This window comes from Armigeres subalbatus, chromosome 2 (genome assembly GCF_024139115.2).
Source record: "Armigeres subalbatus isolate Guangzhou_Male chromosome 2, GZ_Asu_2, whole genome shotgun sequence".
Lineage (NCBI taxonomy): Eukaryota > Metazoa > Arthropoda > Insecta > Diptera > Culicidae > Armigeres > Armigeres subalbatus.
Window position 1 is genome coordinate 281,929,743 of NC_085140.1, and position 26,022 is coordinate 281,955,764.

Below are 26,022 nucleotides of genomic sequence, written 5' to 3' on the forward strand. Positions count from 1 at the left end.
AGCTGCGAGGCGGCTCTGTCCCAGTGTGTAATGCCAATAAGAAGAAGAAGAAGATTAAGGCAAAAAACAAACCCATGGGCACTTGAACGTCAGTTGCTCTATAAATGCGCTACAAAGTGCATTAACAAGAGTAGTTTTTAGCCGAAGCACATCTAATATTAAGTTAATTGGCCGAAAATGTAATTTGGTCGAACAACTCATTAAGCTAAAAAAATTGTTGACTGAATTCGTTTGGCAGAAAAGGCCATTTGACCAAAATGGACATACGGCCGGAAGTGTCGTTGAGCAGAATTTGTCATGTTGTCAAAAAAGTCGTTTACCCGAATAGGTCATTTGAAAGAAAAAACCGATGTGTGGATATGTACGTTATGTGGAAGCTCTTGATTTGGAAAATGTATTGGATGGGACTCGAACCCATTACCCTACAGTACGCTAGACTGGTGCTTCAACCAATTAAGCTACGAAGGACCTCCGTCGGCCTTCGCAACCTAGCGGCTACTGAACGAGCTCGAGATTCCCAAATTGGACGCATAGTCAAATCACTCGCAATCCATTCTCTCAAGCCAATACTTCCACATGTGTATTGTACACGTCCACATTAGAGGAGCGTGAGTATTTAGAATGTCTGGCGGCTATACACATTCTTCATCAGCAACGGTACTGTAGGGTCATGGGTTCGAGTCCCATCGAAGGGAAAGTGGTTACCTCCAATACATTTTCCAAATCAATATCTTCCACATAACGTACATATCCACATATGAGTTTTCATAACATTGTAAATTAACGTCCAAGTCGGGTGGTTTAATCCCCGGAAATAGGCAATTAACTTTGATTGAACTGAACCTGAGTTGCGTGCTCTTGCCTACGCAATGCGGTCGGGTCTGAGCTTGACGACCGACTGGCAAATAGCTTACACAACCTCACTTGATCAGTACAGTTGCTGATGAAGAATGTGTATAGCCGCCAGACATTCTAAATACTCACGCTCCTCTAATGTGAACGTGTATTGTGATTCTCGAAATATTATAGCATTTTGCTCATTCACCTCTGCCTCGCTTAGTTGTGCGCCGCTAAGGTATTGTGTCATATTATGGTACTTTACTCAATTTAAGTGTAGAATATTACATCACAAATTAAACATAATTGCACTACTAATATCCACTTAAACAATATCCCGAACGCAACACAGGCGAAAGAAAAGCAAAAAACTACTAAACCTCGAACAATTTCACTTAAAAATATCTTTTCGTAAAGGGACGAAGGGCTACATACCTTACAAGCGAATGTGGAAAAGCTTACTGAAAGCTCACATCTATTTGACATTGGTTTATTTACTTTTTGCATGGCGCACAACTCGGCGCATGGGACCCGGCGCGTAACTGGTGAGCCAGTATGCTAATTTTAGAAAAGAATCGCAATACAATACACATGTGGAAGTATTGGCTTGAGAAAATGGATTGCGAGTGATTTGACTATGCGTCCAATTTGGGAATCTCGAGCTCGTTCAGTAGCCGCTAGGTTGCGAAGGCCGACGGAGGTCCTTCGTAGCTTAGTTGGTTAAAGCACCAGTCTAGCGTACTGTAGGGTCATGGGTTCGAGTCCCATCGAAGGGAAAGTGGTTACCTCCAATACATTTTCCAAATCAATATCTTCCACATAACGTACATATCCACATATGAGTTTTCATAACATTGTAAATTAACGTCCAAGTCGGGTGGTTTAATCCCCGGAAATAGGCAATTAACTTTGATTGAACTGAGAAAAAACCGTTTGACCGAAATTTTTATTTTGCAGGAAGGACATTTTAGGGCCAAACCCAAGTAACATTTCAAGTTTTATTCCGCTCTAGGAAGGTTTTCAAGATCAATTTATAAGATCTAACAATAAAACCGAATAATACACGGCAACCTTCGGATGACCTCTATAAGAGTAAGATATTGCCAAGTGGTCCTCTCCAGATAACCACTACAAACCTATCATAACAGCATTTAAAAACCTTTTTTAAACCACCCGCAAAAAAGGGAATTTGGCTGCGGCAGCTGTCAAAATGTTGCTTTGAAAAAAAAGAAACAAAACTTTGCAGAAAAATAATAACAAAATGGATTTTTGATGGAAGTTATGATGATGACAACAAAATAATATTTGCTTTCAGGTTTGTTTTTCGATTTACTGCCATTGAAAATGAGATGCGCGTCCGATTTCATGGTCAAAGCTGGTGAAAAAATAAGGTTGAACACCACGCGCCGGCAATATAACGTACACGGAACCGCAAAACAACTCACTTTATGATTCCTTTCACTCAAATCCGCCCTTGCGTGGAAGAAGCCAAAAATAAGTTAAATGCAAAAAAATCCAGTGAGTAATTTGCCTTTACTCCCGTATCGAATTTTCACCCACTATGAAGTTTCGTCAACTCAAATTTATATTATTTTCACTCACTCGAGACTATGGTGAAAACAACTCAAATTTAGCTTCTTCCACGGAACAGCACACGTTGGGTCGATGCAGCTCTCTTTGTTCATAATATCATTCATGAGAGGGAGTGAGAAAACTACCTAATATTGAGTTTAAAATTTGAACTCCGAACTCAAAGTTGAGTCCTTTAAACTTTTTTTTTAGGTTTTTTATTTTTTCTGTGTACCTCAGGGAAGTATATTGAAAATATTTATTACCACATTATCTAAGATGTCTGCTAAATTGATTAGTACTTTTACCGAATCACTATGAATGGGGTTCCAATTAATTGGTCTAGCGAAGCTAAATATTTAGGACTTCTGCTAGATCAAAAATTAACTTTTAAAAATCACATTGAAGGCCTTCAAGCCAAATGTAACAAATATATTAAGTGTCTATATCCAATTATAAACAGAAAATCAAAACTTTGTCTTAAGAACAAACTTTTGATTTACAAACAAATTTTTAGACCTGCCATGTTGTCTGCTGTGCCAATATGGACTAGTTGCTGCAATACCAGAAAGAAGGCACTCCAGAGGATTCAAAATAAAATTTTGAAAATGATTCTGAAGTTGCCTCCGTGGTATAGTACCAATGAACTTCATAGAATTTCTAATATTGAGACATTGCAACAAATGTCCAACAAAATAATTTCCAATTTTAGACAAAAATCGTTGCAACTTTCTATTGCAACGATTAACTCCTTATACCCTTAGTATAAAATAGATTAAGTTTAGTTTAAGTTGAAGACATTGTAATTCCTGCTTGGTTCAATTCAACCAGAGGAAAAATTCTAACTTCCAGAGGCAATTGAAATGTATTAATAATATCTAAAAGTAATAGTGTTAAGAAAACACGGAACACCTAGTCTAAGAGATGAATGCATGTATTAGATAATTAGCAAATAAAATTAGTTAAAATAAAAAAAAAAAAAAAAAAAAAAAAAAACTTTTACCGAAATTATTAATAGGTAAAATTTGTTGTCAGAAAAGGCATGATACGCGGTGAAAATTACATTTAATCGTAAATTTCAGTGATATTTTTCACTGACTTCGAAATACATTTCCATTTTCAATATGGCCATCATGGAATTTGATCAGAAAATTTTCGCTTTTATAAACACCTTCATAAACTCTTCGCAATGCAAACATTCTTATGGGGGTAATTCATTTGACCACATTATGCCCAAAAATTGAAGCTTTCGAGCGTTGAGAATTAGATTTATTACGCTTTTTATCACAACCCTAGATCTGTTCATATGGTCAACAAGCATTTGACGTTTGAAGCTTTTTTCAGCAGATTTATGAGAGGTTTATTGATAGCGATAAGAGCGCCAATAAAACTAAGCAATTAGCTTGGTGAATGCTGTCATAAGTCTGCAATAAGAATTAGATAAATCTAGGGATCCTATATTAAGAGATGTGCGAATACTTTTCCAGACGATTTAGCAACGCTGTTACTTTCGTAAACAAACGCTGCCAGCACTTGCCGCAGTGAAAAATGTTTAGGCTTGCACATGACTTTACATTCGAAGACACTTTTTGATTATTTTATCTATCCTCTAGCAGTGCATTTTCGCTAAAATTAAGGAGCAATACGAATGAACACGATATAAGGCATCAACTAGACCACTTTTACTTACGAAAGCAAAACAAATTATTAATTCGATAAAACTTTTCATAAAATCTATTTCACCAAAATCGCAATACCTTTCGATCTGCAACAATAACGATGTTCATTTGGCTCAGATTTTGACAGTTCTCAATGCTCGATTGGCTCAAGATGGCCGCTTTCGCATATCTCTGAATGTAGGATCCCTAGATAAATCCAAGAAGCATGGAAATTGTTACTTGGGAAGTGCTCTTTTCTATATTGGGGTACACTTTACGGTTGCAAAAAAATCGTTAATATCTCAGCCGTTTCCCGATGGATTTTCAATTTTCTTGGACCATTCGATCAAGGATTAGCCAACGTTTCATACCCGATGTACACTGAAGTCGTTTTTACGCGGTATTTTTACACGAATTGTTTCTTTGCCATTTTTTTTCACTCGAATTTTGTGTTAACACGGTTTATATGTTGTTTTAATTTACGCGGCCCACATCCTCTGCGTAAAAACCGACTCCAGTGTGTTACAATATTTATGTATGATAATAATTGCTATTGAAAACTTGCTAACAGTTTAGCAATCGGTTTCGGTGAATCAGTCAATCTCGTAAGTGCATCGCAAGTTTTTTCTTCCATAGCACTACATTCCAACTGGAACTTGGCCTGCTTTTCAACTTAGTAATCTATTGGCATTTCTTTGGTTATTATTGGAAAGCTTTCTGTGCCCGCCATTGCATGAGTATGTATCTTGTGTGACAAGTACAATGGATACACTATACCCAGGGAGTCGAGAATGATTCCCACCCAAAAACATCCTAGATCGGATCGAGAATATATTTCGTCATCTCCGGATTTTGCGGCTTTGTTTACAAGGCTAACTGGAGACATAACATATGTGTAACTCGGGTAGCAAAAGTTGTACCCTTATAACACTTTTTATTTGTTATACGGAACATCGAAACGTCAGAAGATAGTATAACAGTATTTGATCTAACAAGGGGTCACGCGACTTATATTGTATATCTGAATACGATTCGCGTTGGAATTAAACAAAAGATTTTCCCTAATGGCGTTGGGTGTTAAGGAGCTGAAATACTTTTTTTTATAGTTAATTGGAGATTGGGGAAAACAATATTAAAGTAGAAAAGAAAGGAGTTCAAGGTATGTTACTGATTTAATATTGTATTGATATTGATTCGACAAACTCGAAAAAAATCCATTCGTGCGCCGTGCACGGGCTGTTAACCAGTAAACGATGAATTTGTTTGGTGTTTGGTTGAAATACGTACGAACGAGACACTGAAGACGACCTTACTGTTGAGGTCGAAATAAGTATCTGTCAAGGTACAATTAAGTGGTGGAATTAAGTGGAACTGTACAAACTCGTCTTATGACAAGTGAAATATTATGTTTTTATTCGAAAAACATGTCAAATGCTCATTCATTGCCATGAGCATATTTATTATTTGCATTTTTCCAACATTTCCCATGTGTGGCGTCTCTCCCAGTGATGTGGCATCGCATCCGAATTTGATTTTTTTTCTAACATGTTTGTAATCGACTTTTTGTCTTTCAAAAGTCTTCTACACTATGTTTCCTTAAATTATCAATAACAACAAATAGAGTTTCATTTATCGGATTATTTTGAAGAAATATCGATTTTTAAAAAGGTGATGCCTCACCTGGATTGTTCAATGCACATTTTTGATGTTTTCTGTTTCCTTTTTACATGTTATTGAAATTGCTCTACTTTTGGTAAAGAGCTGGGTGCTGCGGATAGAGCCGCATTTATGCTCTCAAGCGAGTGGCGGGATATGTTGAAATCAATCCCATACGCAAAATTATTTTGCAGTTACTTGGCTGTCAAACATTTCCCGCTCTTTGAATTTCTCTTTGCATGCGCGAGAGACCACACAAATGCACGAGACTCAACATGACTTTACGATGGTTTACATACATTCCTTCTCCAATCAGCTGCTGAATCTCGTGAAATCTCGTAACGAGTGCTTTTTAGTTGCATTCCTACTAAATTTCCACTCGAAATATAATGTGAATATATTTGTTACGAAGAATGCAAAACGCAAACTAAATTTATTTTCATTTTTTCCCCAAATAATAACAAAACTTCTCAATATAGGATCTAAAACGAACATAACCACAATCTTCAATGTTTGGCTCCGGCACAAAAGAGAATTTTGGCTTCACTTTGACAACCAAATCGATTCTATTCGCACCACCCAGGTAAAGAGTATTCGGAATACTATCAACCCAAAAGCAATGTTCTAATAATGAAAAGAATGCCATGAAAAGAGATAACATTAATATCGTACATCGTAATAACCTATTCAGATTACGTGCTTCATGGCATGATAAAGATTATCTTGATTTTAACGTTGAATCATCACATTTTCGTTTTATATGATATCCAAATTAGAAACACCTCATAGTTGCGATGCTCTCCTGCATTATGATAAGCGAGTTTGCTTTCGTACGATTGATAATTTACAATGTTGCTTCTAATCTATCTATTTTGTGATAATTGCGCATCGTAGACAAACATTGGTGTATCCCTCGTCATCCTTTCGAAAAAACCGAAGACTGCGTATATAAAGATTCGTTCCCAATGTAGAACAGTTATAAGGGATATACTTTTTACACATGTTGAATAAAATCTAGATTTTTACCATGCTGACTCAAAAAAATTATACCAATTTTAGAGGAATTTTATTTTCGTATGATAAATAAATTAAAATGGATAAAAGACGAACATTTCATCAAAAATCGCCTGAAAATAGAAGTTTACCCTACAAATAAATCAAATTTAATTTCGTCAAATATAAATTGGTTAGTAACAGCATAGTAGAGACCTTCTTTTCGATGCAATCCGTCATTTTTAAAAACAATGTAAAAAATTGATGATAGAAAAATAAATATCATTATACTTCGGCTACAGATCTTGCTGTTTGTAGTCTTGGATAAAAGTGTTATAATTTTCAGATCATATGGTATTTGTTTACACTTGAAAATGACAGAACGATGTTCCCGTTCCTAATTATAACAGTTTTGGCTCATCAAAAGGGGGTCAACTTTTGGATTGGATTTTGTTCGAAGATCCACTTATGTTATGTGCTGGAGACCTCAAGCCAGCATAAACGTCAAATTAATGCAACTTGCAGGGCTTTTAGCTGGTGCAGTTCGTTTTTGCTAACTTACACGCGCGGGCTTGAAATACGCTTGTTTTAGTCTTATCGAACAGAAATTCAAAAATCGAGTTTTTCCGAAGTGCTTTTTTCACCAACCCGCATTTTCGACCAAATGATCTATTCGGTCAAACGACATTTTCGGTGAAACGACCATTTCGACCAAACGGCATTTTCAGCCAAATTACCTGTTAGAGCAAACAACTTTCACGACCAAATTACCAGTTCAGCCGAACGTCCCTTCGGGCTGTATGTTTCTTCCGGCCAAATGACATTTTCGGTCAATCGAAATTATTTTGGCGTATAAAGAAGCATTTTAGACTCATAGATTGTTCAGCAAAGTGATTCCATTCAATATTCTTGATTTTTCGTACGTCTGGTGAATAATCCACCTAGGAGTGAGAAACTTTTTTTATTTTAGACTAGCGAAAGAAACTTTTTGTATATACAAACCAGAATAAAAAATCTACTAAACATGCATATTTCTGCAAATAAATTTCTCCCCTTTAAAACTAGATAGTTGACGCTAATAAATCATATAGAAACATCCATGAAAATCGTTACAATTGAGTAACTAGGGTACTTCTATAAAATATGATTGAAGCTTCAAAGCCAAACCTTAGCAAAGCCTTTTTTCGACGATAATGCGCTATTATGATGATTTGTTTACGCAAACTTACATCACTAACAAAAAGATGAAGCCATCTGCTACATGATCGTCGTGGTAGTTTGACTTGAACTAAGAAGAATGCGATCAGAATCCGCTAAGAAGGCTTTGTTTTTTTTAGCTTATAGTCCGTAATCACGGTTCCACGAGAGTTATTTTTTATCGAGTTTTAACGAAAAAATGAAGAAAAAATCCTTGATCTCTACAGTATTTTGATAAAGTGTGCTTTCTTTTCTCAGCCATTGTTAAATCTGCTAAAGTAAATACACAACTAGGCGTTAACCGTTTATTTCTCAAGCAGAAGTGATATTTTTCCTCACCTCTTGTGCTTATAGGCCGTTATCACGGTTTCACGAGAGTTATTTTTTATCTAGCTTTAACGAAATACCCAGATTAGTCCACCTAGCGGCGATGATGCCTTTCTCGTTCAATGATAAAATTCCGCGTCGAATACAACTTTTCTGCGATCAAATCGGTTTTAGGATAAGAGAAAGAAAGAAAATGAAAGAAAGATAGAAAATGAGTGAGAATTTTTTTACGCGGTTTCATGTAAAACACGAGAAAGGCGAAAAATGTGTTTTGGCCATAACTTCCGATACCCAACCAAACTTCAGTAGGAAACAATAATGGAACAGGATTGCGCGTCGAATGCAACTTTTTGTGAGCAAATCGGTTCAAAATAAGTGCCATAACTTTTAAGCCCATAGTCCTATACGGCCAATTTTCAATAGGAAACAATGGAACAGGACTCCGCGTTGAATGCAATCTACTGAAGTAAATGAATAACGTTTATTTCTAATGCAGAAGTGATATTTTACCTCTACCTCTCCTTTTACACCAGGCCCATTTATGCAACAAATCTAAAATTCGTTATAATGTCATAAAGATCTTACTATTTTGACCATTGGACCATCCTTCCCTGTATACTTACCATAAACCTTGCAACAAAAAATCCCAAATTTCCTCAGTGAAAATGGATACAGAAGCGAAAACCGATTCAAGTGAAGGAAAACTCTACTCAAGGGAAACATGAAACTCATACCCACCAGTGGCAATTGTGATATCTGGGTCGAAGAAACAATACAACTAGCATTTGACTTTTTTCATATTATTAAATAAATTTTCTTTTTTATCGATTTTATTCATCAATATGATACATATTTATAGATACTGTTCTGTACTTTTTTCTTCTTTATTCTCTGTTTTTGCTTGCTCTCTCTCTCTGTTGTCATCCCATCGTTTTGTTCGATGTGATTCACTAAACGGTACCTTATACATACTCAAATATAATAATCATAATCATAATTATACATCACTTGAAATCATAAACTTTTATGTTCGTTTGCTCGAGTGTGTCCGGTGAATATGGATCAACCTGCTAGGCTTTTGCCATTTTTGCGAAATGGCGTGACGTGAGTGTATATGAGTGACTCTCAGTTATTATATGTGCTTTGATGTCAAGTCTTTTCGTTAAGCTTTTTTGTTTGTAATTGTTGGGAATGTGTGCTTGTGAGGGTGGTGCGCGTAAATCATAGCTGCATAATAGAAGTTTTAATAGATATAGAATCACCTGTTGTTGTTCTTTTTTTCTTCATAGCGTTCATTCGTTCTCACTCACGTGGCATGCGCACTCCATTTAATTAACTTCATTCTCATTCACTATACTTGGGTTTTTGTTTGTTGCATAATTACTATGATAACTTTTTACAAATTACATCGTTTTGTTGCTGGCTTTCGTTCTATCCAATCTGTACTGTTGTATCTGCGTTTCACTGTTAAGTGCGTGTGCTTTTTTTGTGCACTCGTTTTGTTTTGATAAAGTGGAGGAACATATCTCGATAATCATCAAACGGAGGAATCCGGTTTTACGTTAAATTAAATAATTTACTGTTGCTTCGTTCCGGCTTTACTGCGCGTGGGTGCCCAAATCAGTACAGATAATTGGTAAATAATTGGAATGGTTATAACTGAACCTTCGACATAAAAAAAGGTTCCACGGTTTACGTTTTTTTGCTCTATTCACTATACACAATCTCACTCATTCATACGCATCTAACAAACAGCCAAAATATAAAAACAAATCTCAATCGCGTGTAATCTCAGCTTCCGAATATCGGGGAAGATACAAAATGAGGCAAGAAGAATCCATCGTCGACGAACAAAACGAGAAAAGGCTAATTTCTTCCGTTTTGTCGTTTTGGTTCGCTTTTTTCCATCTAACAAGGCAGCCAACGAAATGGAGGAGAATTCAATACACAAGTTGGCGCTACAAAGAAACTAAAAAGTCTAATATATGTACAAGTTCTACTAGTTTCGCACTTGGTCTCCCATTTTCATCGAGATGGCCGAAGTGGGGGCGCGATGCGATTTCTTCACTTAGCCATTTTAGTTACTAACCAATTATTCATAATAATTTACAACCACACATTCGCAGTGTGTTATTTTCTTATGTATTTTTGTTTACCTATAAATTAAATGAGCACTGGCTAAATTTGTCGTCTTTGATTTTATTTTCACTTATAATTTACCTTATTTGCGTTTGTTTTATATAACTCTTTTTTATTTTTCCGCGGTCTTTTCGTAAGTTGATTTTGCTAGTGTTTGTGTGTTGATTGTTTTCAGTGTTTAAAAGTAGCTTGATTCTTCTATTTCCTTTTAGTGTTTAAAAGTCACTGAATAATGAACGTGTGAGCATGATCTAAGGTCGCGTAATGTGTATGCCATCCAATTTCCAACGATTCGACTCATTGAAAATATTTATTGGGGCCGCCAACGATTTAACCAACATCAGTTTTACCATCCTGATGGAGTATCTAAATATGTGCTAAACTACAGACAGCTTCATCGAAGCTACCGTATCCCAATTCGGCACGGTGTGGTGTGAAAAAATGCATAAAAGCTCCGATAATGCTGAAAACTTTCAAATAAATTATCGCGCCAAGAGAAATCTCGCCCGCGAGACCTTGTTCTGAACCGGGAGCAGCCAAACAGAGACACACCGCACCTCGTCAGTGGAGCGCGCGCGAAGAAGATGGCTTAATCATTTCCCAAATTAAACTGTTTTTGCCTTATTTTCGAACCTCCATAACAGCACCCGAAAATGATTATTTGGGATTGGGTTTGGGTTGAGACGTTGAAATCCGCGCGTTCGGAGGTGGAAGATGAGGGAAAAAGGAGCGAGAAAATGTGTTCAAAAGATGATAGATTTCTCTATTTAGAGATGTGTTTTTGTTGTGCCCGTGGAATTCTCGGACCCGAGCCGGGTCTTCGAGCTTGAGGTAATATTTTAACGCAGATGGCGAGGAGATGGTGCAAACTGCCACAAACTACTGGTTCCAGCCAGCAGCAGAGAAGGCTTCGGTCGCTCCGACGGCAAATAAACAAAGTCGTGCGAGAGCCCGTCGGCTAAAGGATTAATCTAGTGGAAGACAAATTGTGTCAGAAAAAGTATGATAGATAGCCGGGGATTGGTTTTTGTTTTTCTCAAAGTTATGTGCACCACGTGATACGGTCGATTTAATATCACGGTGTTACGCATGCGTCAAAATATGTTGACAGTTGATTAAACAGGAGGAGCTATTTCTGATTTTTGTCTATGTGATTAACACTGATATAAAATTTAAGATCAGAAATTGTGAAAAGATCATTGCGTCTGCAATTATAGCGATGCTAATGTTATGAAATGTATACAAATGCAAATTATCATGGAGACCGCCATCAAATCCAACATAAAAAAAAGTTTGTTTTTGGAGCGATCATATAGCCTTTACGTATACTTAGTATTACGAGAAAGGCAAAACTGTAGTGATGTAAGACGAAATCGAGAAATGTATTTATGGTCACCACTAAAGTTATGCTCTAAATTGTTAAATAGAACTCAAATTAAACTAAATAGTAACACACAAATAGAAATATTTAGGGTCTGTTTTAGTCGGAAAATTAAACTTAAAAGTGAGAGTTCGAAAATTAGAAAATCGCCCGGTCATAGAATGGCTGGTCTGGTGCTACTCAGTAATTCCAATAAGACATCGATGAAAAATGATTCGATATCTTTCAAAAGTAGTCTTGCTCTGCGAGCAGGGTTATTCGATAATTATTGAAATGTCACTTTTAAGTTTAATTCTCCAAATGAGGCAGACCCTTAGTAATTTTAAATGTCTTTTCTTGCACAAATTTGGAGCATGGAAATTAAAACAAAAACCAATCGAACTTACTATTGTTTTAAATGAAAATAAAAAGCGCTACCTTGTAAAAGTTAATCGAATTTAATGGAAATGTTTATCAGTGTTGGGAAAAGCTCACGAAAGCCAGAGTCGGAATGTTATATTTTGTTCATAATTTGTTTTTTATGAATTCATAACGCTTCTATTTTTTTTCTCTAAAAGTACATTGTTCTAAATGTAAAATCTGAGTCTAGAGAGTGAAAACTCTCCAAAATGTCAAGTTTGAACATTTTTCCTATCACACCGCAGGTTACATATATAGAGCAATGTCCTGTTAGACAAAGTTGTGGGCACAATAAAGGGCTACAAATTTTTCATACAGCATAAATTGATGTCAAGCTTCTGAAAAGAAGTTCTCGAAAAATTATATAAATGATGGCTTGACTAGACGAGAACTCATGCACGATTTAAATCAAGCGCGAGTCAAAACCTGCCGAACTTATCCACAAAAACTTATCCCTGATTCAACTAATCCGTATGAATCATGATTGGGACGGATCTTCATCGTAAAAAGCAAAAGTTTGAACACAAATATTGCGATTTATATGCTATTTAACTTTTGCAACGAAGTGATTTGTAGGCAAATAAGCCAAACAATGTGTTTTTGTATAAAAAAATTAAAATATTTGCAATATTTCCTACAGAATTGCATGCGAATTTTCTCGCCCATGAAAACCATTTGGAAATCTCGGGCTCATTCAGTTCAGCCACTGAGTTGCGAAGACCAACAGAGGTCGTTCGTAGCTTAGTTGGTTAAAAAAAAACCCAGTCTAGTGTGCTGAGGGTCTATATTGGCAACATATTTATATGTTTTTAGAGCCTAATAAGCAACGTTGCGGTTTTCCACAAAAGTGACTGTTTTCATAGTAATTTCCATACAAACTTCAAACTGCGCGTGCTCAGTCTACTTACATCCAAATTAGCTAAAAATTTAGGAGGGTTAATAAAACATCAAATCTCGCTTAACTTTTTAAAAGGTCCTAAGTAACATTTTTTCATGAATTAATTTGAATAGCGCAATCAACAGAACAACATGAAAGTTTTTGCTTGCAATACTCAAATTAATTCATGAGAAAAATGTTACTTAGGTCCTTTTGAAAAGTTAAGCGAGAAATGTCATCGTTTAAGCATAGAGGAGCGAAAAAGTCAAAATTTGAATCAGTCTAGCGGACAGGCTTTAATTTGAACTATAAGTCCTAGTAAAATGTCATTTGACTAACTTGTCTATAACTTGTTTTAGAAGGCTAATCCACTAATATGTTGTTGAGCTCATAACGCTTGAGTAGGCCCATATTTTTGTCCTGAGGAACAATGCTCTAAATATAACATCAGAGGCTAAAGAGTGAAATCTTTGTCACGTGTCATTTGACATAATGTTATTTGAATGACATTTTGCCTCTCACGCCTCAAATATCATATTTTTTAGAGCAATGTCTTGCTAGACAAAGTGGAAGGCACATTTAAGCGATACAAGTTTGTCATACCTGACGAATTGATATGTAGCTTCTGAAAATAGTTATCGGAAAAAATGAATGTCAATGACATTTTACAACACTGGTCGCTACTGCAATCTCACAAGGTTATATATTTCTCAAAGTAAGTGAACTTATTTTGGTCGACCAAACAAGCCGAAATAACCCAAAACGATACAAGTGACCGCCGTTATTCGGTGGGTCGAAGAGGGCGTTAATTTCTCATCATCAAAAAATAAGAACTAAGCCCCAAGTTGAAAGAGTCATCATCGAGGTCGTACTGCTAATGAACCGGAGAAGCCCAGAACCTGAAAACAAAACAGCTCAAGCTCCCGATCCCTAGCAGATGATGCTCTGGTCTGCTCTGAGGTGGAAGAGGGGCCTCTGAGAGAGCCGTCCGAAGCGTTCTACGGGTGTGAGAAAAAGGTAAATATCACTCATTTGTCATGGCTGCTGGGACTACTGCTAAGAACTCCGCTTTCGGTTGCTCCAACGAACGGCGGCCTGGCGGTGGAAGCTTCCACTTAATGATCTTAAACCTCTGGGCCACCGTTCCTTCCTCCGTGACCGTTCCTCATCCGAGAGTCAAGACAAAAAGAAAGATCGGAGCTGCACGTGAGGGGAACCGCCGAAAGCATCGTAGCCCATAATCAACGACCAGATCACCGGGTACTAATGAAGTGATGATGATGATTATGACGACGATGGCTTAGTTATTTTTTGCGGCTCAACTCCTAATAGAAACATCATTTCGAGGCGCACGTTTTTTAATAAGTTCGGTCGGCTTTCGGTGGCCTTATGGAAATATCGACTTTCGGCTAATTTCGTCCGGGTGTAAAAGTGAAATGAGCGCCCGAGTCAATGCCCAATGGGCACCAATCGAATACGATTATCATAATATCTGGTTCGGATTTATAATCCATCTTTCACCGATCTAACCGATTTCTAACGAGTCTTTCACACATTAATTAGAGCGACTCGACTGGCGCGGCGGATGACGCTGATGGAAAAAAGTGGAAATCAATTGGAGATTTTGTCTCCGGGGAACAATTTTAATTGCCCTGGACGAAATGCTCGTACAATTTCACCCCTAGCGGCTCCTAGCAGCCATAAAGCCGAGGCTAGAGAGCTCGGGCTCGTCCCTGAGACTTGGAAGAGTGAGGTGCCGTTAATGGGCTCATAAAATTGTCACTCGTAAAATTTGGGATCGATTCGGAGAGCAGCATGGCCTGTTGTTTTTCGAGGTCTTGCTCGTTTCGTCGGTTTTTTGTCGTCTGGGATGGTTATCCAAGGCAACCACTTCAGGGTGCCGTATCGTTTAGAGGCACGGTTGATTACTGAGAAGTGTGTCTTGGAAAGATAATGCTATGTGAGACATGAAAATTAAAAATCTGTGCTACATAACATTCCGAGTTCTGTTCAAATTTCATTAGGAAAAAATGCAACAAATCGTAGTTAGGAAAACCTTTGATTGAAATACTACTGGTCCTCTATTCTTTAGTGGATTTAATTCCAACGCACAGGTTTTTGGGAGTGAAAATGTAGGTAAGTTTGCGAAAGATATTTCCTACTGTGTGCTAATTTTCGTCGTAGGCACGAAAATCTATGGAGAAGAAACTTTTTACCTTATCACTATTAACTCATCACTCATCTATGATGCGAATTAGACCACAGATGGAAATACCCGCCGGGTCCCTACGTATTGGAAACTTGTAATACGGCATTCCAACTTTTGTGTCTCAACTAATCTTTTACCATAAACATAAACAACAATGAGGTGATTATAAATCGCACTATTCGGCGAAAACTTTGATTTTCTTCTCTTTGGCAGTCGCGAGCCTTTTTTTTCAACTTTTGCTCGGATTCGACAACAAATTAAAAACCATCATAAAATCTGCGATTAAAACTTTCCTCCTAGTGAGTTTACTAACAATTCGGAGGATGAGGAGCTGGTTCCGCTAGTTTCAGCCAGTTTGGATGGGGCCGATATGGAAAACCTACGATTCATTGTTACAGTGAATAATTTCCCGAAACGGAATCGTCGCTCTCGAAACCTGCTGTAATTAAGCTCACGAAACTGCTCTCGAAACTACCCGCCTCGAAGTGGCCACCTCCGGGAAGGGGCTCTGCTACCACACGCGAACCAACCGCTTTCGAGGCATCGCCTTCCATCAACGGATGGCGACCACTAATTAATTTATTAAATGCCGTTGCTCAATAGGAATGGGAGAGTCTATGGTTAATCCACCCAATGCTAGCAGTGTCTTTCTGGCATGAAAAAAATAGCTTGTTTAGTTTCTAAACGTAGCCGGAGTTTATCAATTTGGTCAATTAGAATAATTAGGCCATTTACAAATATTTAACAAAAAATACGTTCCAATGTTCTCTCAGTCAAGAGAACAGGATAAAAAATTGATAAACTCATTCGATTTGTTCAAAATTGTTTTATAAATGTCTTATCTTGTTTTTTTTTATTTATTTAGTGCCCAAACAAATCTTCAGTTTTTGACTAACAAAATTCGAAAAGGGGTATGAAACCCTTATAAAGTTTTCAATACTTTTCGGATGTAATAAGTGAAAGAGTTTCTTATACGCACCAGCTCAAACCAAATAGATATTAAAGCCTTTCGGTACACAAGAAAAAGTAAAAAATTCGAAAACAATTTTCCGCGAATTACTCTTCAAAACGAAACCTCCTGTCAAGAACTGAGAATTTCACCTTTTTCTCCCGATGTGTGTTAGCAGAGCTGCTGTGCCCTGAAATTATTTTGAATGATTTTCATAAAAATAATACGAAACTAAAAATTCTCGAGGCTCGCTTATCGAGACACACTCGGGCAAGCAGCAGGGATGATGGTTGAACAAAAGCACCACATCCACGAGAATTAAACAGGCACCAGGCAAGCAGAAACTGTCCGGACGTGGCCGTAGACATAACAGCAGCAGCAGGTTCGTCGTTGGCTGAACAAATAGCAATTAATTCAATTTACCTGTCAGCTGTTGGCCGATTTTTTTTTTCTTCGAAGGCATACGTTTTTTGCCTGGTCAGCATCATCAGCCTTAGCCCGAATGCATTTCACACGCACTTTTTTGTGTTTTCATAGGTACACACTACACGACGGACCGACGTCTGCCCATCGAAACATTCGAAAACTCAAGAGGAAGGGCGTTTCCGAAGTAATTCTGTCACTTGGGTGGAGTACCGACGGTGTAAAACGAGGAGTCAGAGCAGTAAAGCATTTATGGCATGGTTTTGTTGAATTTCTACCACATGATTATTCGATGGTTTGTTACTGCTAATATGCATATCAAGACTGGCTTTTACGATCTAAAACAAATAAGACAAAAAGAATAGTAAGTTTGAGTAGCCCGGCGGAAATCCCTAACTCATGATTCCGTACGAGTTTAGTTTTTATCAAAGAAATAACTGCTTGAAATGAAAATTCTGTTTGAAAAAATACATTACTAATATCTTCCTGACCAACCTTCTTAATTACTTACGTTAGTTTTGTCACCATTTTTTTAAAACTGGTATTTGCAATTGTTGGGGTTTTCAAGATCTATTTGGTCAAAGTTGGTCTGAAGAATCTTTGTAAAGTAAAGACTTTTGTGACCGAATATCAGAAAGTTTGAATTGAAAAAAACTTAATTAATAAGATTACCTATTGGAAACCAGCCAAAGCCATCATTTTCTAATTTGAACATCAATTTTTATATCGATTATGCTTCATTCAATAGGCTAATATTTTCGTCGGGACATACTGAATAAATCCACGTCCCGAATGCAAATATTTACAAATCCTTTAGAGTCTTTTAGAGTCTGGTAGACAATGTCCTGACAGAGGACAAAATACTGCCTGTTTGAGCTTTGCCCACAATACGATTGAATATTTTTTTTGAATTTGTGAAAATGACACACTGTACGAAATTTTATAATATTTGGGTTACGCATACTCAATACGCAAACTTAAAAGCTAAATTGGAATAGGTATCACTATTGAAACCCTATTTCGTCCCTATTAACTGCTTTATATATGGATGAAAATAAAAAGATTACATTTGGCCTGACAGTCACCCGATTTTGGGCCAATATTAGACTAGTTTTTGATGTCGTGCAGTGTCTTTTCATTTTTTTGTTTCCGACTGTAAAAATAGTTGGAGGTTTCAAAAACAATATGGAATTTTGATAAAGTAGACCTTAAATAAGTCAATGAACTGATAATATTGATGACATAAAATGTTTGAGGGGAAAGGTCAATTGCTATGACGACACTTAATTCAAATCTTTTTCTTGATTGATGACTTGTGAGGGAAGTCAGATTTTTTCTTTTTTTTTGGAAAAGATATCTAATTTGATACACATAGTTAAGGTTGCCATAACCAGCTAATAACGATGGGATATTAGCTGGTTATGGAACAACTTCGCAAGGGCAGCTGTTGTATAATTGGTAATACGTCCGTGTACTAAATGGAATAGTGTGGGTTCAAGTCCCACCGGCAGCCGAATCTTTTTTCGCAATATCTCTTAAAAACACCCTAAGATGGCAAACTTAACTATGTGTATCAAAATTAAACATCTTTTCCTTAATTCAAATCTCGTGTAACTTCAACCCTTTCCCGCTCACGCCTTTTTACAAAGACTTCAATAGGAAGGAATCAACTTTGAGAAAAATGCTAGAACAAAAGTTATTTGACATAGCGAAAAAAAAGTATTTGATTGTAAATCAATAGTTAATTGATTGTTTTCAACAGTTTAACTATTTGTACTCAAAATTGATTATATTTACAGTCTGATTGAAGTAAAAAGATGTGCCAAATATTGCTTTTTGTTCTTGAAACAATTTGATGAAGGTTAGAAGGTGCATAATTTGATGGTGCTCTGCAGACACCATGGGCGAGAGATGGTTAACTAGATTTCTGTATTGGTTAGGAGAATGATATTTTGTTAGCAAAAAAAACCCGTATGGAAACCTGTCGATTGTAAAACTGACGCTTTTTTCGAAATAACTTTGTCCTCCTACGATCATGCATACACGTTCAACTTTTCAGCGTATTGGATTGTAACTGCTTGTTCTAAATTTCAACTAAGGATTTATTTCAGTTCTTTTTGGTTGTTGCTTTCCGTTTTTTTATTTTTGAAAATTTATTATTTCTTGCTACCGGCGCGGCACTCGAAAATGATTTAAATAACAACAACGCTTTCTATACAAAATGAGGGGAGAAACTTAAGGGACCTTTCGCTTCATAACGGCAAATTAAAAGGCGAGTAAATAGAAAATTCAACTTTTAAAATCTACAAAATAGAAAGAATCCAAAATAAAAGAAAGAATGCACAAATTCATTGTTCAATTGTTACAAAGCAAATGAAAATAATAATATCACACTGTGTTTACTTCCTCTTGCAATTTGCTCTTCACAATCTTGGGGATTCCGGAATTCGATCGCAAACGAAACGGGTCAAACTTAACAACGTACTTATACACACGTTAAGAAGAGAAACTAATAACTGTCGGAGGAAACGGTTCCCGATCGCAGCAGCGCAAGCCGCACTCGGTTCGCGCTACTGCGATCCGACCGTAAGCAGGGAGTGGAAAAGTGAGGATTAAAGTGGCGATATGTCCATTAAATGATTAGTTCTATCGGTACTAACACAATTACTGATGTGGTGATGAAGCTGGTGTCCTAGACTACTGCCGCCTTCGGTTCCCGTGGGTGAGACCGAGGACGGCGCGTTGAGGTTATGGCCAAGGCTGAGACTGCTACAACTGCTGCTGGAACCACCGGCACCGACGGCAAGACCGGCACCACCGCCATTACTCAGATGGTGATGGTGGTGGTGATGATGATGATGGCGGTACGATGAGAGCGGCGACGAGGACGAGGATGAGGACGATTGCGTTGGTGGTCCCGCCGAGTGGCTGTGGAACATCGGCGGACCGGATCCGGAGTTGAGCACCGGCGATAAAGGCGGTGCCAGCGCTCCCGGTGAAGATGAGGTTATGGATTGGAGACCAACGGAACTGGCCAAATCTCACATATGCGAGATGGGGGCCATCGTCCGCAGGACCTGCTGCTGTTGCGATTGAAGATCGGGCGACGCACTGTGCTGGTAGTGTTGCATTAGATTCCGCTGGTGTTCTGCACTTTGCATATCTGGCACGTGATACATGTTGATGAGATGGCTTAGATCCGGCCCGGAAGGTTGCCCGTACTCGCGCTTCATTATCAGGTTATTGTTTGTCGACGTGGGACTAGGTGACACGGGCTCCGACTTTACACTGGAATCACTGGGACTATGACTTTGGCAGGAGATTTGGCTGCCAGGTTGGTTCAAACCGTACGGAGATCCTGGCTGCTGTTGAAGCGAACTGTAGGGAGATCCCGGTTGTTGTAAGCCGTATGGGGACGTCTGGCCACCGGACACGGTTCCGTACATACCGTAACTTGTCGCATTCATGTAGGAATTCAGTGAACCCGTCGAGGCAGCGTTGTGCATCTGGCCCATGTCGTATCGGTGATAATTGCTCATGTAGTGTGATTGTGATTGATAAGCGGCCGCCGACGCATCATGCATCATGTATCCATTTGGCATGTAACCGTTGGGAGGCATTTGGTACATATCACGATTGGCAGCTGCCGCTGCGGCCGCTTGTTGTGCCGCCGAGATTGTATTGGAATTTCGCATGGTATTTCCTTCACTAGATTGCAATAGTGAGCCCACTCCTAGTGGATACTTCTCCTTGGTTTTCGTCAGAGTCTTCGTCTTCCGACGTGGACGGTACTTGTAGTCGGGATGTTCCTTCATGTGAACCGCTCGCAATCGCTTAGCCTCATCGATGAATGGGCGCTTTTCTGTTTCCGACAGGTCCTTCCACTGCGCTCCCAGACGCTTCGAAATTTCAGAATTATGCATCTTTGGATTGTCTGAAGCCATCTTTCGTCGTTGTCCTCGCGACCACACCATAAAGGCATTCATGGGTCGCTTTACTCGATCGGCGTTCAGCTGCGCTGCTTTGCTGGTATTATTATTATTGTGATTCACAGTGCCTCCAGATACCATATGGCCATGGCTTTGGCCGGTTGAGGTGATGTGATGATTGCCGAGTCCCGTCGTTGGAGGCGATTGTTGCTGGGAAGCTTGCGATGGCCCGTTAGGACTAAGGCCGGACCCAGGCTGCAAAGGAGAGCCATGAGGGTTCGTATGAGTTTGGCCATACGAACTACTGTTGTTGTTATGCGACAAATGCTGCTGATGGCTTAGATGTTGCGCTTGATGACCCAGCTGTGATTGCCCAATATTCATCATGCTCAACGATCCCAATGCACCATACGGGGACGTCGAGTGGCTGTGCAAGGACGAGGCATGATGCGGCGGCATTGTGGCGTGCAGTATGCCGCCTTTCATATCGGACTCCATGGTCAACATCTCGTCGGCGGTGCTTTGCCTGTACGCAAACAGTTTGAAGATCTTCTGTTAAAAGCGGCCACCGAGGAAAAATATAATACACCAACACCCGCGAACGGATTTAATCCTATAAGCCGTAACCACAGCAGCTCGAAACACGTTAGTCTTCTTGTTATTTAGTACCGTTTATCCCCACAGAAAACAACACACATCATCCAAACATAGATAAATCCACAAACATTTAGCATGCTCTTCTTCGCCCACGAATAATCATCATTCTCGACTTATGTTCCCTCTCGCGTAGCACGCTATCACCCTTCGGGACGAATTTTCTGGTCACTGACACTGACTCGGTTTTAAAGTCGCAACTTTAATTCAAACAATTGCTTCTTTGTTAATTGAAACCTTCACCCCCTTTGGATTTTCACTACTAGTGGCCGGGTTCTATTGTTAGTAGTTTTTCTTTTGTTTTGCCCACGTGCTGTCTCACTCACACTTTCAATTCACACGGGACCAGCCGCTCACTGTCTCGCTCTATTGTTATGTACTTCAATGCCTCTTACCCCTGTCTTCATCAGACCGGGTCCGTGCGCCAATTCAATTGATCGATAGTACAAAAACCGAAATAATCATAATCATTACACAACAACAATACACACACGGAGAGAACAATTCATTGACCATCGGGTACGAGCGAATACTCGGGGATACTACGAGAGGACGTCACTCACTTTCACGATCTCTTCACGCGCACCGTTCGAAGATGATAGTTTTCCTCTTAACGAGATTTGAAATCCCGACGCATCGAACGGATCTAAATCCCTGCACTGATTAAACCGAGAAACTGCTCTAAACTTTCCCACACGGAACCGTCGAACCGCCGTACACTTGATATTCAGTGGAAACGATTTGAAAACTGCGCTACACAAACTGGCGACGAGATCGACCGTAAATGCCTCTATACAGCTGCGAACTGAGCACCCTTCTGTTTCACTGTGAGCGCTTGGGAAAACCTGATAGCAGCCAACAGCTCGACCAAACCAGACTCTGCCAATCTGACCCCCACCACAGCGAAGCATCCGAAGCGGCCGCGCCTGTCGACAACGAGCGGACCAATCACAGTCAACTCATCTACCTACACCGACCCAAAGCGGAACGCATAGTTTTGCCTCAACCGTAGCATACCTGCCTCTGTGTGAGTTGATTAATATGCTGCCCGTGTCAGCGCTGTCTTCCATTACACACTCTTCGGACGGTCCCAAGCATAGCATTAACACATATCCGCGCATAACTCGTTTGCAGCAGACAGACTGGCTGGCAGAGTCACGAACACGAAATTGCCCGTCTCGCAACGGTGTGAAACGCAAACTCAAACAGACAAATTAGGAGAAGGGGCGTGGTCTATATCAACCCCCGCTTTTGGGTAAGCAGACTCTCGCTTCTCGCATGCCATAAACAAATCACGCGTGCAACGTTGCCGTATTTTATTCATGTTCTCCCGTGCCATAAAAACGGCGCATCCGATGTGCGATGGTTTAAGGTCAACCCAATGCGATAGAATGCCATAAAGAAAGGAAAAAAATCACCTAAAGCGCATAGATCCATCGGCGAATCGATGGAAAGGCATAGAAACCAATATATTTATTGCGATTGGAATGTTGTGTTCGTCTCTTGTTCCACTGCCACTAGGCCCTCTCTTCGCTTGTGGCGGGTTCCATTCGAGATTTGGGTGGAATGAAAAATCACTTTACGAATTAATGCCCCGGTCGGGTTGATTTTTTGCAAGTTTATGCTTTCTCGGTATGCGAATGTAAACCAAAGCAGCCCTCAGAGCAATATTCCACTTACACAACTACACATGTTCTGCTGGCGAGCAGAATAAAGGGAGACCTGACGGCGACGATGGATCTGGAACTAAAGCTGACCATAGATAGATCGTATTCCGAGACAGCTAGTCTGCCGCCCGGGAAGCCAGGATGCGGCGGAGACGTGTGCGTCGACGACACCGAACCAGTTGTTTGAACTTTCTGCTTGAACCTTCGTTTACGTGGAGCACAAAATTTCCACTTTGAAATTCAAATTACTTCAAATAATAATAGTTTTTATGCGTTCCCCATTTCCCAGATGACCTCGGTGCTGCAAGCTGATCCCGGTTTGTGTTATGGCTGTCCACGTGTTCCAGAAGTTGTTCTAATGCAGGGACTGTCAACCCTCGTGCCCCATGTCAATAGGAGAAGAGTTTTGAGGATAAAATAAGCTCTTCAAAATGGCATATATAGAGAATCTGTTCCATTTGCCATCATACACCACTCAAATTTATCTTATCTCGATACAAATACACAAAGCATCGGTTCTTGAAGTTCTTGAACTTTAGTTATTGAATTATAGCAAGAGCTTAGAGAGATAAGAATAATTGTAAAACTGAAATAGAACATTATGATTGACTGCCACCCAGGGCCGGATTTATGGGGGGCCGGGGGGCCATGGCCCCGGGTCCCCACAAAACTTATGTACCAAAACCAACCTTTTTTGTAAATACCACATACCGTCGGCCCCGGGGCCCCCTTCCGGCTAAATCCGGCCCTGCTGCCACCTAAAAGTATTTTCACGCAACATTTGCCTTAGAGGGATTCTTATAGGAAAATGTAAATTTTGTGATTGTTGATTCAGATATGCATTAAACAGTGTAGCATAATTATCCACAGGTGTTCAAATCTGTGAAATTCATTACGTTGTCAAATTATTGACGTTTATCTTGCAGGTGATTGAGAAATAAGCGCAATAAGTGTACACTATTGTTTCCCGAGAACTCACGAGTTGGGCGCAATGAAATCCAAAAAAAAATTTAGGCTTAGCCACAAAACTTGTGCTAAATTGGTCTGCACCAGTCCCAGAAAAATCTAATTTTGCCTTAAATCAAATACAAACATACAGACAGAGAGACTAGCTTATTTGTCTGATCATGAGAATTTTCTACAAACTTCATTTTTTCAGACTGCATTATTTTTCATTGAAACAATACCAAATTTTCAAAACGACTTATCCGAAGATTTAAACGTCGATTTGACGAATATGATAGCACTCCCACGGTGTTAGTATGCGCTGGAGTGCTATCAGATTCGTCAAATCGACGTTTGAATCTCTGTTTACAAAGGCAGATAAGTCGTTTTGAAAATTTAGTATTGAATTCAACTTAGTCAAAGAGACAGCAGACCTTCTTAGCGAGATATACAAAAATAATTGAAAAAAAAAACATCAAGCAGAAACTGCAACGATTGAACATAGTTATTTGGAAACAAAAACTGCGTTCCACTCCAAGGCCAAATCAGGAACCACTGCTATTCTGTAGCACACCTTTGCTCCGTGACCGTAGTGGCCTGAAACCGGAGGAAGCAAAGCGGCGTAGTTGTGTATATTGTATTTGTCTGATTGTGATTCATTTCATTTCTTCTGACGTCGACTTCAGGAGGGAAGTTGTGTGCCCCGGTTGGCAATCGCAGATTGGCATCAATGGGAAGCGGAGCAACCGGAGACGCGACTTTCAACATCGTCCTCCTCGTCAGAGTTTCGTTCCGTACTCTAACACAACCAAAACGCGAACCACGATGACGGCGATGGAGAGAAAGGATTTGGAGTGTTTTGAACTAAATTTAGAATACTTGCTCCCTCGTTGTTGTGGTTGTTGATGTTGCCGTATGGCCGTGCCGTGTGATGTACGGACGGTGTACTGGCCACAGCGAAGCATCCTCGCCGCGTATCCTTGAGCCTTCCTGACACATTTGAAGAACTTGCAAACTTCAGAAGGGAACACACGCGGGAACGGGACAAACAAATTGAATGAAATAATGCAAAGGACAACAAGGAGGACAAGAAAGAAAAAAATCGGTGAGTGTTTGCAAACCAAACGAGCGAAGATAGGTGTAATCCTGTTTTCCGGTTCTCGGTGCCAAGCGATCACCGTGCACCGCATGGCGAAGAACTAGTTTATCCTTTTGCTGCTAAACAGGATTTACCAGCGAAAAATCTGTGTAGACATGTAGGAACCAAACCGGTAGGAAGGTACCGTACCTACAGGCGAGCCCGAAAGGGAAAGATTCATTGTGTGATGGAATTTTTTTCCCTATTCGGAGTTTGAATTTCAGCAGGGGTAGATAAAAGTGCGACGCAAATTCTAATTTAAAGTTTTGATTAAAGTGCTGCACCGGGCACAGTTAATGGTCTCTGTCGCATGTTGAATGGATGTTTGGGCTGTGTAAGCAGGTAGCTTCTAATGTGACCGAATGTTTATTGGCTTTGAGGGAATAAAGGTATGAATCAAGTGCACTTTTCTACAATACGGTTTATACATAGAGATCCACAGATAATTAGCTATGGTAGTTAGTTTGTGATTAGTTTCTAAACCTTACAGTTTTGCTTTGACCTGCAGTACGATTTCCATGTTGAATGATACAACGCAACTTCAGGTGCTGCTCCAATAACGGGTGTCATGCTCCAATAACGGGTGTTTATTTTTGTAATATTTTATACGATTTTGTTAAATCAATACAAAATCATAACGTACAGATTCATAAATGTGAGTATGTATAAGACATTTTACGATTCGCTACACTTGGCCATGATACAATAGAACCGGAAGAAAGGATTCATTACTTAGATTGAATCATCCCTGTCCAGGGTTTGCAGAAATCGCTTTCAATAGATAACGAACAACTATAAAAGAAAGGCAAAAAATGTTTCGAATCATACCAATCATAGTCATGATAACAAATTTATCGAACTTACAAGTGCGAAATAACAGAATCGGATAGGCAGCCCCCACAGAGAAGTGATGATTTTCGCTTTGCTCTCACTCATTTTGTGTTAAGGACCGCACAACTGTGTAGAACAAGTTGAAATGCGACATGAGAACCAGAGCTCCCCGCGCTTGGAGCTTTCTAAAAGAAATTTATCATGGGGTATAGCCACCCGAATCAGTGGGATTTCTAGAACCCCC

The 26,022-nt window shown here is 39.3% G+C and overlaps 2 protein-coding genes across 2 annotated transcripts in view; both read right to left on the reverse strand.

Moving 5' to 3' along the window:
- Nucleotides 1-11,215: 11,215 nt before the first annotated feature.
- LOC134209763 (uncharacterized) lies at nucleotides 11,216-19,553 on the reverse strand. The gene is made up of 2 exons (XM_062685801.1): nucleotides 19,275-19,553; nucleotides 11,216-11,347 (listed from the first exon to the last, which is right to left on the reverse strand). Exons 1-2 carry the CDS (start codon nucleotides 19,551-19,553, stop codon nucleotides 11,216-11,218), a joined length of 411 nt encoding a protein of 136 aa, XP_062541785.1.
- The window catches only part of LOC134212322 (transcription factor SOX-3-like), a 177,330-nt gene continuing 170,000 nt past the window's right edge, over nucleotides 18,693-26,022 (reverse strand). The window contains exon 3 of the mRNA XM_062690073.1: nucleotides 18,693-21,069. Within this exon, the coding sequence (XP_062546057.1) occupies nucleotides 19,656-21,069 (1,414 nt within the window). The 3' untranslated portion in view covers nucleotides 18,693-19,655. The remainder of the gene's footprint in view (nucleotides 21,070-26,022) is intronic.

Coding starts and splice junctions, on each gene's coding strand:
- LOC134209763 (XM_062685801.1), bottom strand. CDS start 19,553: ATGTTCCACAGCCACTCGGCGGGACCACCAACGCAATCGTCCTCATCC. Junction 11,348..19,274: donor ATCACCACATCAGTAATTGT/GTTAGTACCGAT, acceptor GTCTTCCACTAG/ATTAATCCTTTAGCCGACGG.